Source organism: Taeniopygia guttata, chromosome 3, assembly GCF_048771995.1.
Source record: "Taeniopygia guttata chromosome 3, bTaeGut7.mat, whole genome shotgun sequence".
NCBI classification, from domain to species: domain Eukaryota; kingdom Metazoa; phylum Chordata; class Aves; order Passeriformes; family Estrildidae; genus Taeniopygia; species Taeniopygia guttata.
In genome coordinates, this window is record NC_133027.1 from 61,446,481 (window position 1) to 61,461,526 (window position 15,046).

Below are 15,046 nucleotides of genomic sequence, written 5' to 3' on the forward strand. Positions count from 1 at the left end.
TTGTTGGTGTAATAGGTGGTAGGACTGACAAAACAATTTTTTTTTCCTGCAACCTGTTCCTCCTGTGCAGCAAGAGACTTGCTTGCTGGTTTGTGCTGGTTTCTCCAGCTGTAGATACCAGTTTTCTTCAAGGCTTTGCAGGCTTCTGTTTCATTTTTTCCTTCCTCATTTCTGATTCATAAAATTCAAGATACATATGTATGTATTTCTTCTTGACCCAAGAACTTCTGCAAGAATCTGTCTACTTCCTGTATGACTTTTGCAGACCCTCTGGCCAGGATTCAAGCAAATGTCTCTGTTCTTTGTCCTTAGTGGATCATTCCCCACAGGGCTGCTTGCATGAGGCTCAGTGTTGCCTGTGCCCTTGGGCATAACATTTTTTTGACTGCAGCCTCACCTACAATATTCCTCTAACAGGTTGGCTGGCCTTCTTTGTTAGTTTTGTGCTACCAGAGAATATACAACTTGGGAGGTTACATATTAGGTATTAGGGTTGGGCTAGAAGTTGGCTGTTTAGGGATATGTCACCAATCTGGTAAGTAATTTTTTCTTTATTGTAGTCCTAGTACAGAAAGTGGAAATAGAGGAGATGTGTTGATACATACTTCTCTACACAGAGTGAACAGATGCTTGGTTGACTGGTAATAAGGCATGTCTTTCTAGTATAGCCCACAAAATATCACTTGGCTTCTTTTTGTTCAGTAGTATTGCTTCGGAGATGAGTAAAATACTCTTGTACTGTAGGGCTGTCCACTTCTCTTGGCTGCTCTACTGGGTACTGATTTCCATTCTCAAGTGGTCTGAGGCAAAAAATAAAAGAATTAACATTTGTTTTCAGTTTTGTTGTTGTCACATTGCCATAGAATTTGCTGCTCTCACACTTGAAGTCTTCTTAAGATAAACCCACTGAATCAAGACATGGGCTAAAATAGTTTTTAATGAGGTTTTTTTGATTGATTTCTAGCATATTATTTTAAATAAATTATCTTCTTTCTGTTTAACCATCATGGTACTTATCTTCCTGGGTGGTCGTGTTATCGCTCTGAAACTCACTGCAGTAGAAGTGAATGAAGCCTGAATGACATTTCTCATCCAGCCTTCCTTTAAATGTGGTTTTCCCTCAAACATTAATGTTTTCACTATGCTTTCTTTTTCCCATAAAAATAATTTAAACTATTCAATAATTAGATCTAATCTTCTTCAGCAAAACTTAAATGTGCATTGTATCTACATGATTTCAGTAATTTTTGGCACCATATTCAGATTTGCAGAGAGCACATCCATATGGACAGGTTTGCTTGTCTTAGGCTAGGTCCAGCTAGGGAATGAAAGCACAACACTACCATTGCACATGAAAAAGGGAAAAAGCTGTCTGGCCATTGCCTGCTCCAAAGTGGTTGCAGTATAATTGACTCCTGCAAGTGTGGAGCCAGGCTCATGGCTGGCTGCTGCCAAAGAAGGGAACTTTCCTTCCTCTCTTGCTCACCCAACCCTTCCTAAGGCCAGCTCAACACAGTAAGCCATGATAAAGCTGAAGGGGAACAGGTTACTTACCTGGCAAGTTTTATGTTGCACCATCTAACAAAGTGGTCTAATAAAGACCAGTAATACAAACTAAGGAATGTGTGTCCAGCTGCAAGAATTGTGGGAGGCAGGAACAAGGAGCCTTTGACTTTATTGCAGGCCAGTATGTAGGCTCACTCCATCACTTTAAACCTCTGTGGTAGTGAAATCCCACACCAGAATTAGAGACTTTGAAAGTCTATAAGATGAATACAGTGACCGAGAACAAGAGGGATGAAAATAGCCCATTTCCTCCCGTACTCCTTAGACTACACAAATCCTGAGCTCCATATACCTCAATGTGCAGAAAAAGCTGAAAGTGCACATAAATAGGAGGTGAATAACTAATCCAGGCTCTGTGAATTATAAGCAATTGGTTGTTATTATTGTTGCTTCCCAAATATAATAATTGTTTATGGATCAATTTCTGAGCAGCTTAACCAATAGGCTTTAGGTTCTGTCTAGTCCTTTTTTTTTTTGTCTACCTACTTTAATCATAAATGTGTTTTTAAAACTCTAAAAAGTCTAAACCTCAGCTATTTTGAGTATATGTTTATGCCTTGTTGATTATTTGTCCTTGTGCTTTTATAAAATCTGATGGGGGAAACCCTGACTTTAATTATTTTACAACTTTGTTGACAGTTTGTGCTGTAACAGCTATGATATGATTGGGTTTGTGCCAAGTTGGGAAGTTCTGAGTGGAAACTTGTAGCCTTCTGTTTATAAAAGCCTGGATTTCTGTCTTACACACATGCTCATCTATGGGAGGAAGGATTTTCTGTGATTGATAAAAAGTCATAAGCTTTATTTTGAAAGCTGATGTCAGTGATGGATGAAATACTGTGAGTCAAAAAAAAAAAAAAAAAAAAAAAAAGTCAGAAATCCCAGAAGACTGAGCCCCAGTATCAATGGGAATTCCTCAGCCATGACTGTAGCACAACACGTGGTAACATGTTTCTCTTCCCCTTATGTTTCCTCTCTTCAGTCCCCGATAAATCCATTCCTAGATGCTAGGAAGAAAAATGACCTTCCAAAGCTGTGAGAATTGCCAATTCCATGCATTTCCTCTGTGACAGACAATTTACTCTAATACTTCTGTCCTTATTTCTTATTTATCTCTCAAAATCTGTTGTAGCTATTCTGTAATATGCTGTATGTTAACAAAATTTCCAAATGCAGAGCTGAAGAAAGGCAGTAGGGACTTTCTCTCTTCTGTTTTTCAGTGAAAATGATACTAAGCACTGCTTTGGTTATGAGGCCAACCTCTTAGTGAAATATGCTATTATTTAATCATTATGTTTAGGATATAAATGGACTGTTTTTATTGGACAATACATGTATATAAACAGATAAAATTATACACACAGTCCCATGCATATTTCATCTGGGAGATTCCCAAGCCTGCAGCTTAGTGAGAGCAAACCGATCCTTTATTTCTCAAGAGCCGCTTTCCAAGTTTCTAGTGATACAAGTATCTACATAGCTTTACAGAGAATGTAAGAGTTTGTAATCTCAGTCCCATTTGGAGTGCACAGGTGCCTGCATCATTAACAAACACAAATGTCTCTGTGTTTGCAAACCTCACCTACAGTTCAGCAAATGGATTTGATTTTTTACAGACAGAAAGGAAAGCTCTATGAAAACAGTGTATTTAAAAAGACAAAGGGTGTTGTGTTGGGGGTTTTCAATGTGCTCCTCAGTGTGTAGAAAGACATTTCATACACAGTCTTCAAATACACAGGTAAAAGTAAATTCCATTCAACTTGCAGTATTTCTCATGAGAAAGCATGCTGTCTCTTCTCTCCCTGCTCTGGTCTCCCTGGAAATTTCAGTAGGAAGCAAGGTTAAAACCTTGCAAACATGTGGGAAAACCTATGCTTGGTACTTTGTAAGAAAGTAATAGCTCTTGATTTTTCAGAATATAAAAATAATATGTTTTGCTTCCCAGCAAAATCCTGTAGTGTCTGTTTGGAAAAAGGAACATTTGTGTTTCTACAATGACGTCTCCTAAACTGAATATCCCATTTATCCTTTTTCACCACTCTTGGTATAACTGTGTGGTTTTTGGTGTTGTTGTTTTGACAAGTGGTTTTTATTTGGTGTAATTTTTTAAGAATTAGGAAGAACAGCGTTGAACGCTGAATTGGAACTTGAAATCTGGAGTTGCCAGGTTTATTGGGAGAGCCTGTGTAGTGACAGCCCCAGCGTGCATGAGCGTGGTGAGTGTGTGTGCATCTGTGTGTGCGCGCGCGTGTGTGTGCGTGCGCATTTTTAAATAAAAAGGAAAGCAGAGGTTTGCTCATTTGTTTGCCTATTGTGAAGCTGTCCTGCACCTTTCTGCTCCTTTGTACTGGGGTGAAGGCTGCTGAATGGAGGCCTTGTGCCATTTGTTGATTTTAAACCTCACTGTTAATCCACAGGAACCTGCTGGTGTGCGCAGCAGGAGAGCTGTGTGACAAGTGGAAATCTGGGCGGGAGGGAGTGCGGGGGGTCACAGGGGATAATAATCATTCAGCCATCAGCCTTTGTCACCCTTAAGCCTAATTGTTACCCTCTGCTGGTAACCACATTGAAGTGCTGGCCTTTTAAGTGTTTCTTGATTTTACTTGGCACAGGCTTAGGGATAGGGTCATTTATTGCTGGGTTTATATCGTATCAGGTTTGCTGGGGTCTGTTTAATTAGCCCCATTGAATTTTCTGCATCCCTTAAAATAATCTCTAAGAGTCCAAATGGGTGGAAGGGGCTGAATGGAAATGGTACAGTTGTTAACAAATTTCTCTCTGTCAGAAGCTGGGCTAAAACCAGAGACAGAAAGCTTTCCTGCTCTGCCAGCCAGCTGCCTTCTGGAGTCTGTGCATGAGCCACAGCTGTGGCTGTGGGCACTGGGCTGCCTGAGCAGCCCTGTGCAGGCAGTAGCAAGGTGGGGTGGGGCAGAGGGCAGTTTGCCCTGTCCTTCTGTGCCTTGCAGCTCCTGCCTGCTTCAGGTATAGCACCAAATCGAAGGCCTTAGGGTGGCTGAAGCAAACTGAACTGGTAATAAACTAGGAAAGGGGAGAGGAGAGTTAAATAATTTAAAAACAAAGAAAAAGGTGAGATAGCTTTTCTAGCAGGAACTGGTTCTTCAACTTTCCCTGCCAGTTATACATGCTGAAGTCAGTATTGAGCTTTCTGTTGTTTTCCCTAAAGAAGCTGATGTAGAAGCTGCTATAGAAGCTAAAATGAAGCCTGAATTTAAGACTTTGCAATGGGCAAGTATCTCTGCGTGTGAAGTGAGCTTGTGCTGGGGGGTGGAAGATGGGGTGCAGAACAGGAGGTTTTTCATTGCTCCCCCCACCTGTGCATGGTGGGTATTGTGCTGGGCCATTAACTACAACTGGTTGGGCCTGTGTAGGGAGGAAAATCCTGAGGATACTGGAGCTATGTTTTATCAAATACAAGTGCCCTCTAACCCTTCAAACAGAATATGCCTTCAGCAGATGCAGTGACTGTGCTGCATTATGATCTGATGGCCAGGGTTTGAAATTTGCGCCAGTAGTACTGATGGTAAATCCGGGATTGTTACAGGAGTCTGATTACATAGCGTGATTGCAATCCTATTTTCAAGTCCAGTCTTCCACCTGGCTCAGTATTTTATCAAAACACTTGAGCATACGTCTTAGAGTAGAATGAATGTTTATGCTTGCTACTAACTCTTACAGTAAAATGGGGTTATTTAAGTGGTTTGGTTTTGTGTTTTCCCATGTTCCAGTAGTATGATTCCCTGCTGCTTGTTGGCATGTATCTCAGCTCCCTGGTTTTCTTTACAAACAGCACATGTCATAGCAGTACTTGTGTGGACTTGATACTTTTATCAGAAAGGTTTAACTAGTAAAAACTTCAGATCAAAAAAACCCATCAGCACTCAGCTGTTTTATTTTCATCCTTCCATGATGCAGATTTAATTATAATTACTGAGTCAGGTTAATAATTCTTTAACAACTGTTGTTGCAGGACATGTCTCAGGAAGGCTATGGAACCAGATCTCAACCCCCTATGGCCCCAGGAAAGCCTAACCATGAAGACTTGAATCTAATCCAGCAAGAAAGACCATCGAGCTTACCAGTAAGAAAATAATGTTTATTTCAGTATTTTAAAATTGAAAGCACTTTACATATCAGTTTATTGCATCTGGGATGAGCAGATGAGAAGGAGTGAAAGAAGAAATACTAAATAAGGTTGATGAAAAATTGTTTTTAAAAATATGGGAACAGATAGCTTGTATGTGAGTGGACTTGGCTTAGGCTTGTTCTGGTTCAGAACAGCACTATTTATGCACATGCATGTTCTGTGCTTCTACACATGTGTATTTTCATAGAGGAAATTGATTGATTTTTTAACTTTATGAAATCCATACTTGCACAAACCAATCTGGTGAGGAGGAGGCTTTTTTCTGTGTCCTTTTTCAAATGTTTTCGGTAGATACTGGTTTAGAATACTGTTACTAAGAGCTGTCTGTTCCAAACCCTGATAATCAGTAATGAGTTTGACATGTTAATTCTGCTACTGTCTATTACTACACAAGTGTAGAAGCAGGAATAACAGCAATACTTAGGCTAGGTTGATTTTTAATTAGGGGATTATTTTGGACTAATATTTATCAGCTTTTCTGAGCTCTATACATTCTGCTGTGAGGGAAACAGCACAAATGAATATATGTTGTGAAGACTTTGCAGCTGCTTACATTTCTGAAGGTCTTGTAATGGACAAAGTACTTAGCCTTGTCTCTATGTGCTCCTTTTGGTTTGGGAATTTTCTTGTTTGTTGGTATAAACCAGCATGAATTTAAACCAACTAGAATATGTTCAGCTTAAATGATGAAAACTTTATAAACTATGTGACCTCTGGCTGGGAATAATGTATCAGAAACATGTTAAGATATTTCCTGTGGTTCACTGGGTATGTATTTATTTGCAGTTGGCAGAGATCTCTCTGAAAAGTTTACTGTATCAAGATATCACATTTATTTGTGAAATCTGGTAGTATGTTGTATATATTACCTCTGGCACACAGTACAATTGCAAATCACTAAAAATAGGGCAATAAACATCTTCAGAGCATTTTAAAGTTATGTCTTTGGCACCTAGGAGAGGATAGGTGCTACAAATGCTTTACATGACATTTAAGACATGCAAGTCTCAGGAAAAGCTATAGAAACTGGCGTGAGAAAAGATATCCATTTGCTTTGAACCTAGTATTAATTTGACAGTTTTCAGGACCCCTTTTTTGTCTGAACAGTTCTCAAAAATGGATGCTGGCAGTTACCTTAAAAATAGTAGCTCCTGTGGACATTAAACTGTTTTTGGCAACAACTACCTAGTTTAAAAAGCAGGGATACTAAAAAGGACTTTTTATCTACCAGTTTTTTATGAACAGTGTTTATTAGGGGAGAGAGAAGTAAAGTTATTTATCAGCTAATGTTCTGCTAATTTGCTGTGTTTTTTCTTAAACAATTGTCCTACTTTTAATCCATGCTCTGTCCTATCTCCAGGATCATGATATTTAAGCAGAGTATTGGGTATTATCTGTGTCCCAGAGTGTTTGGTATATTTAGTAGCTCATAATTATTCTAGGTATGAGTAAGCTGGTTGTATTAACAGTGAATGTTAACCATTTTGGCCGCAGAGCTCAAACTCTAAGTTGGTCCCAAATGCTGTTACTGAGACGAAAAGCTTTGATGTTGAGAACACTTCATACACTCAAAAAACACTGCTGTTTTCATGTGGAGGGGAATACTGTAATTCTGTATTTTGGTGGTGTTGTCAGGTTTTTGTTTGTTTTGTTTTTCAAATTTAAAAACAACTTCAATTATTTGTATGCAGCAGCAAGGGTTTTTTTGATGATCCATACATTAAAAGCTTTAATATAAGTGCATTTGGGATAATGGTTTGAACATGGTGGTTTTTCCCTGAAGCGGGAGAGTTCTGTATTCTGTTTTAGAGTGCTTATGAAAACCCTTGATCACTGTTCCTTGTTCAGTATTCCTAGTTAGCTTCATTTTGGTAATACTCAATATGGCTTCTTAAGGTTATTTTTGGGTAATGTGATTCTTCAGGATAGTAGTCAGTAAGTTGTCTCTGTACAGTGAAGCTTGAAATTATAGCTGTGGTGTTAGGCTTTTAATAAAATTTAGTTATGTCTTGTTTCATGGTATTCTGGTATTTATACAATTTGCCCGTTATCTTTTTATTTCTTAAGGGCATTGTGTAAAATCACAGCAGCTATATAGCAAGCTTATACAAGTGTCAAAAAACAACAAAAGAGATGTAATACTAAATGGTGAATGGTTTTCTCTGATGTGGCTTTAAAAAAAGAATTTCCCTTTGATGGATTCGAAGAGGAGCTGGCCACTTTCTGCAGCACTGAATGCTGGCTTGTGTCACCCTTTGGGGGAGTTTTTTCAGCAGGTTTGTGTCACAGTAAGCACAGCTAAACAGCTCAATAGTTGTTCCGTTTCCTTCACACATTGTGTATAAAAGTCCTGGCATGAATGTTCCCATAAAGTTCAAAGCAGACAAATTTGTAATGTGGGTTGGTAACAAATGGCTACAAACAAAATATGGCTTTATTAGCTACTTCTAATGGCCTGTCAGATTCTATACAATGCTTGCTTTCCTTTTCCTAACTGCTCTGATATCTGGAGGGTTTGACCTGTGGGTCTCTGACCATGTGGAGTCACTGAGAGCCCAAATGAAAAGTTGCACAGAATAGTGCTCCAAGCACTTTTGTTGGGGTCACAATTAGAAGGAAATCTCAAGCCTTTGAGAAAACATGGGAGTTAGGAACTCTGTGAAGGAAAGGAAGTCATAAACAGAAACTGTTCCCTATTAGAGTGGAGGAATAAAGGGGGAGAGGCCTGAATGAAATTGTCTGGAGAGCAACTACTACAGAACGTATTTATCAAGACTTAAGGGATAATAGCAAAATACACATTTTTTCTATTGTGAGAAAGCTGGAGCAGACTTACAGGAAAAAGCTTCCAAAGGATGTATCTGCAGATTTGTTGTTGCAGTAGAGGAGCTTGTGTCAGCAGTAGGCTGTGTGTGTATGAAGACTAATCCTTTATTTTGTCTTTAGTAAGTGCATTTATAAATGTTCACATTGGATTGCTTTGCTAGAATTAGGAACAGAAAACATTAATTAATATAATTTTTTAAAATTGGCATGAGTATTAAAGTAATTTCAGATAGCTGCTACTGTTTTTGCTGTTACTTTAATAAGGTCCTTTTTGCCCAGTGTCAGGTGTGCTTCTTTGAGCTATGAGTTCAAATGGCCCAAGGTTGCCAAGCTTTTGAAAAACAGGTTTCTGCTAAGGCTTTTTTGTTGCTACTTGCAGGTGAAAGCTCTGTGGCATCTTGAGGTGTTGGAAGCCAGGGCAGCTGCAGTCCTGCTGTGTGCCCCACCACACATTGTGCCATCCCACATCCTCCACTGTTGCTCCTGGGATTGGCCAGTGGATTTGACTTGGGGAACCGAACCAGATGAAAAATAATCTCTCTCTATTTCTGGGTTAGTTTTTGACTGAATCACTGAGCAACTGCATGGGCATCAGTGGCACCTCAGATGAGGAGATGGAAATCAGTAGCTGTGATGGGATAGGGGACAGACAGTGGGGGCCACAGCAGCTTTGATTTTAGCCATATCCTAAATGACTCTATGATCTTGCTGGAAGGGTTTGATATGCTGTCATCCTGTCAGCTGAGACATGGTGGCACAGCAGATTCCAATGTTCACAGTCAGGCCCTATAGCAGTCACAGAGTCCCAGACAGACTGAAGACAATTCGCTTCTTTTTGTAAGGTGAGGTTTCTGCCAGGTCCCATCCCTAAGGTGCTTAATGCAAGCCCATGAGTGCAAGTGCGGAGGCAGAGCATGAGGCTGTGACACCAGGGAGGCTGTGGACAAGGTGGGGTTGTGGTGGTCCTCACCTGCGTCCATGTAAACTGTAAGGAAATAGTAGATTTAGTGTTTTAAACTTAGGTTTATCTTGTGCTTTCTGGAGGTCATGCAGTGTTGGAAGGGGAAGATTGTATCTGGAATTGAGGGAATCCACTACTCTGCTAGATCGTTCAGAATTCAGAGTTTATGGATTCATTCTGTGACATCAGTTATTCACTGGGTGTTTTCATTGAGGCAGAGCAATTCCTATGCAAAACAAAATAGTAGCCAGAAGTGGAGGTAGAATGCCACTTGAATCTTGCAGTGCTGTGACCTGACGAAGCTGGTTGTGATTCTACACGTCTATAGTTGTATGAGCTTCAGAACTCAACATAATACATACTGTTGCTTGGACAGATAAACTTTTTTAGGATGTCAGTTGTCTTGTTTCATTATGCTTGGTACCATGGAAAAGAGCACATCAGCAATCCCTTCCTGATTTTATTAACTGCTTCACAGTTCTGTTCTACCTCATTTTAATGAGCCTTTGAAAGATGTTTAGAGAGCTGGACAGTTTTTCCTCCAGTTGACGCACCTTTTTTGTTGTAGAAGACAGGTACTAAATTAGATTTCACGGGACCTCTGTTGGGAATTAATAGTGAATGAAATCCAAAACTAGATACACTTGGCTCATGGAACAGCATAATTTCAGATGGATCTCAGTTGGTTAGGCTATGAGGAAGATACATAGGAGGGTTTGGGAATCCATATTCTCTGTCCCACTTCTAGAATATGAAGTAGCTTGGAAAGTCATCTCAAGCAACAGCACACCCTGAACAAATGCCTTTAATGGGTGAAGTCTTAATAGACCAGGAAAACACTTCCCAGCACTACTTGAGCAACTGTGATTGGGAGCAGGAGGTAACTCTTCTTTTCTCAGAGATTAAACTATTAGGACGAGGGACTCTGGTGACATTTATATACAGCTTAGCCCAGTAAGCCCTAATCATGATCAGGGCTGTGGGTACTACCATCATGTAAATATTAATTACCACGGTAGCCTTTCTTGTAAGGACAAACCAGTATTAAAGGAGAAGATAGTGCAGTGACCCTCTTTTTTTGTAATCTTTGTTGAATTCTTTGCAGGTAAGCAAATACAAAATTTGATCTAAATTTAAGTACTGTTTTAAAAATACAGAGTATTGGTTGTGATTTGAGAAAGAAGATAAAAAAATCCTATAAATTGATTATTTTTAATTCCTGGGAGGCAAATGCTGTTGCCAGCTGATAGATGTGTGTAGTACATGATAGCAAATCTGTCCTGAATTTGTTCACGTCTCTGCCTGAAAATATGTGTTTGGGAGTACAGTAAACCGTGAAAAAGAAATGTGAGTATGTAATACTTGTGAATTAAATTCTGCACTGTTTTTACATCAAGTAGGATAAAACTGGTGTGCCTCCTTCCCACTTTTCCTTTCTCTTTTTTGTAACATTGTAAAATAACTGAATGATCTTGTTTTCCTTTGTTTGGGTCAAGAAATTTTAGCTGAAAATTGTTACTCTGTGAAAGAAGATTATTGACTCAACAAGCCTTCAATTTTCAGTGAATAACACTCCCACCCTCTAGCTTCAGGAACATGTGGTGCATGCATTCTATTTTAAAGTACAGACTGTAATTTAAAACTGAGGCAGTTTGATGCCCCACTGAACTTTGTTTAAGCCTAGAATAAAAGGAAAAAAGCCTCAAGTTGCAAAGAAGTGACTAAGCTGTCTCAAAGGTTTTTCTTAGCCATTACGTGCAGAGTTGGAAGAAGTTGCTATTTTTTTCCAAGTTATTTTAATTTTGGATCAAGTGCAGTTGCTAGGTTGTTTGTTTTTTTTTTTCCCCTTAACATTCTTTGTAAACCTGTAGCTAGAACCAGTTTCACTCAACACTTATGTATAGAGAGATCAAGTATATGTATTTCTCTGTGTTTCTGAGGTGCAAAACATGCTCTGTAGCTGCTGTATCCAGAGCCTCCCATTGTGGCCTCTCTTTTGTGTCAGTCAGAATAATGGGTCAAAACCAGTGCGAGCCACAGCAGCACCACTGACATTGGTGATTTTATCAGGGGAAGGAATTTTGTGTGCTCACATCCTAGCCCACATTTTACATCTGACTTCAGTTGAACCAGGACTTCATGTAGGGTGCTCAGAGTGATTCATTGTCCTAGAGTCAACTTGTACATTAACTTTCAGTCCCATTTTGGGAAAAAAAGTGCAATTAAAGTAGTGCAGAGCAGCCCTGGGCATGTGTTGTCCATGTAGGATTAAGCTGAAACATTGAAACCAAAATTACAGATGCTTGAATTAGGTATTCTTAATATTTATAACATGAAGAGAAGGACCTGTTGTTATTAATTTGTCTTTAGTGCTTTACAGAATTACTTGATTTTGCCTGACAAATTGATCATATTTATTTAAAAAAAAAAAAACTGTTTCAGGTTGTTATTGAAGTATAAAAAGTAATTACACTAAGTATCACCTTTTCCAGATTCAAAATACTTTACATTTACAATGTTTACAACATCCCTGTAATAACAAAATGGCTAATTTATGATCCAAGAAAATTTACAAATACAAAAAGAAATACTTAGTCTGACCTCTACATGAAATTTATGTGGGAAACCTGCTAAGGGATTATAGATCCCAGTAGTGGTTAAGGTTGCAAAAACTTGTAGTTAAATAGGCCAATGTTGTTCTAAGTGGGATAGTAAAGTATTAGTAGCATTTTTCCTGCAATGTTTTTTGAAGCCATGAGAAGTTGCATCATATGCCGCCCAATACTACAATAGTATTGGTGTTGATTCAGAAATCAAGAAACTAGATTTAATTTGGGTGGTTGAAGTATTTTAATTTTTATTTCCTTACCACCCCATGACTCATGTTGATCCGTTCCACAGAGGCTGCTGCCCTCCTAGCCAGGGTGACTGAACTGCACTTGTGGTAGCCCCTGAACCACCAAATCTAGCAGCCTGAAATGAGAGTTGGAAGCTCCCAAGGTTACTTGAATGTGCAAGGCTGTAAACTGTAGTAGCACTGGTGCCTCTGCATGCATGGCTCAGACGTACCTGCTGCAGGGGCAGTAACTGCACTGGCTGTCTTTTAATCTGCCTCAAATTCCAAGTCAGTGCCTTTAGGTTCTGCATTTGAGAATCTGCCTCTAAAGTGGTAGGGATTTTTTTTTTTTTTTTGGGATCAATTTTTACTGTTTGAACATTTTACATAATGTGTGTACATACATGTATAGTGTATAAAAGCACAGATATCTTATCTGCTTGGTTGTTTGTAAATTTTGAGTTGATAGCATACTATAAATTCCAAAGCTTAATGTATTCACTGGTGCATGTCTTTGTTCATGCCTGTGTGAACATGGGGATTACACCGCAGAAAGTAAGACAGAGGAGTATTACTCACTTGAATACCATTTCAGGAAGTACCTGAGACACTGTAAATGTTTTTTCTTTATTTTTGCCACAAGTCTTCCTGTAAGATGGGATTTTTTCTTCTTTTGAATAACTCCTTTGCTTGTCCAACCATTGTGAAGTATGACCTCAGCTTCATAACCTTGGCTAAACACAGTAACTCACTCTGACCAGCAATTTCTGAAGCCTAGCAGTAGATTCCTTTTCTTTTTCTTCCTCCTTCCATTCCTGTTTGCTGGGAACATGTTGGTTTCTGGTGCTATTGTTGCAGCTTTCATGTTTAGGAAAAAAAAGTTACCAGTCTTTGATGTGACGCTGACTCCTGAGTGGTCCTGGTCAGCTGCTGTTTCTGTGTGAGCAGATGTTTGTGCAGTCACGGTCAATAGTGTTAAGATTAGGCCAGGTTTCACAGTGCTTTGTCTGATTGTTTATGGTGTGTCCATAATTGCTGGGGATTCTAGGTGCCATCACAGTGCAAATGGGAAGTGTTTGTAACATATTGTTTGTTTCATAATACTGTGTTCAAATAATGATAAATTCAGTCCTGTGCTGTGAGGCCATTCACACATTTTAGTAGTGTTCTTTTGTTGTTGGTATTTTTTGAGGTTTGAAATGGGTTATTAAACGTTCTTTAGATGTGTTTTCTTTAAACCTAATGTCTTGTACTACTTAAACCTCCACAACCTTCCTTTCTTTGCTCAGCCATACATCTCAGATTCACTTGAAGACAGTGATATATAGTGACTTTTTACACAAACTGTGCTATATTGTGCTGTATGTGAGAAGTGCTGTTGAAGTGTGTTTCACGTAGATAAGTTTACATTATCAATTTACCTTTAAAAATACATATACACAGACACACACACACACAAGCAGAAGGGGGTGTCTGCATTTGTCTTTGGAAGGCATTTACATTTCAACCTGCTGCTAAGACCACACAGATTATTCTGTGCCAAGTCCCACTCAATTTCAAACACAAAACTTTGTAAAGATGGTCCTGTTTGAGTTGGCAGTGTAATTTTGGAGATGAAGCATCATAGAATGTTGAAATTAAGATAGAAAAGCCAATAATGCCAGGAAAGGGCTACTTTCAGTTCCCAGTTTTTAGGCTTTTGATCTCTTTCCTTCCATGCATACAATTGCAGATGATCCTTTTAATCATTTTAACCTTATTGTGAGATTTACTGTGTTAAATAAGACTTAGGACCTGAAATTTGAGGCACATTTGAATAATTGTATTAGGATAGGAAAATACGCCATCCTGAATCATTTGTTTTACATTATAGCTAAATTGCATGAATTTGTATCAGTGTGTGGTGTTGAGTTTGGTGGTTTTGTTCTGTTTTTTTCCCTTCAAGGTGGAGATTCACATAGTGGTTTGTCTTCCACCTTCTGATTGACGTTATCATTTTGGGAAGTAATATAAAGATAAGCATACATGAGCATTTGTATTTATGTTTGTATGTAGTAATACATTATGTATCAGTAAGCTTTAGTAAGGTTTGCTGAATATACGCTAGTGGACTTAGTGTAGCGGACAAAGCTTGTTTCATGCCATAGAATAAGGTGTAGATTCACTTGTATATTTACAGGATCATAGCTGATGAAATTTCCCAATGCATTTTGCACAAAAGGTAATGAAAGTGATCTAAAATGTTACTATTTTTGTTTCTTAAACTGCAAATTATTCAGTAGCCAGTTGTTGCTTTTGAAAAGTATGGAAATAAAGGAAGTGGAAGTGATCTGAGATTTTTTAACTCAATTGTTACAATCAAAATAAGATTAAATAAGTAGATAAAGTGGTGTATGGATTAGCTACAGACATTGACCCTAGTGAACTAATTCATTATGGTGTGGGATAAAACTTAATGCACACTGTTATCTTTTAGGTTTAGACTTGGAACGGAAAGCCATAGTAGCTTTTCATATGATAATCCATTGGAGAGTGGAGATGGAAGAAAAATTCCAGATTATTTACTTCCGTTTTTTTTAACTTGCAGTTCATGTCAAGATTTTAATAATATGGCTTAATGAAAGCTTCATAGAAATGTATTTTTTCCATCTTGTTTGTTGCATCATTATTATCATGCTTACATGAAAGTGGG

General features: G+C 38.6%; 1 protein-coding gene across 6 annotated transcripts in view; it reads left to right on the top strand.

The window, feature by feature from the left end:
• The window catches only part of ARID1B (AT-rich interaction domain 1B), a 323,798-nt gene that overhangs the window by 93,912 nt on the left and 214,840 nt on the right, over positions 1–15,046 (top strand). For all 6 annotated transcript variants that reach the window (XM_030268062.4, XM_030268067.4, XM_030268064.4 and 3 more), the window contains exon 4: positions 5,555–5,665. In XM_030268062.4, the coding sequence (XP_030123922.3) occupies positions 5,555–5,665 (111 nt within the window). The remainder of the gene's footprint in view (positions 1–5,554; positions 5,666–15,046) is intronic.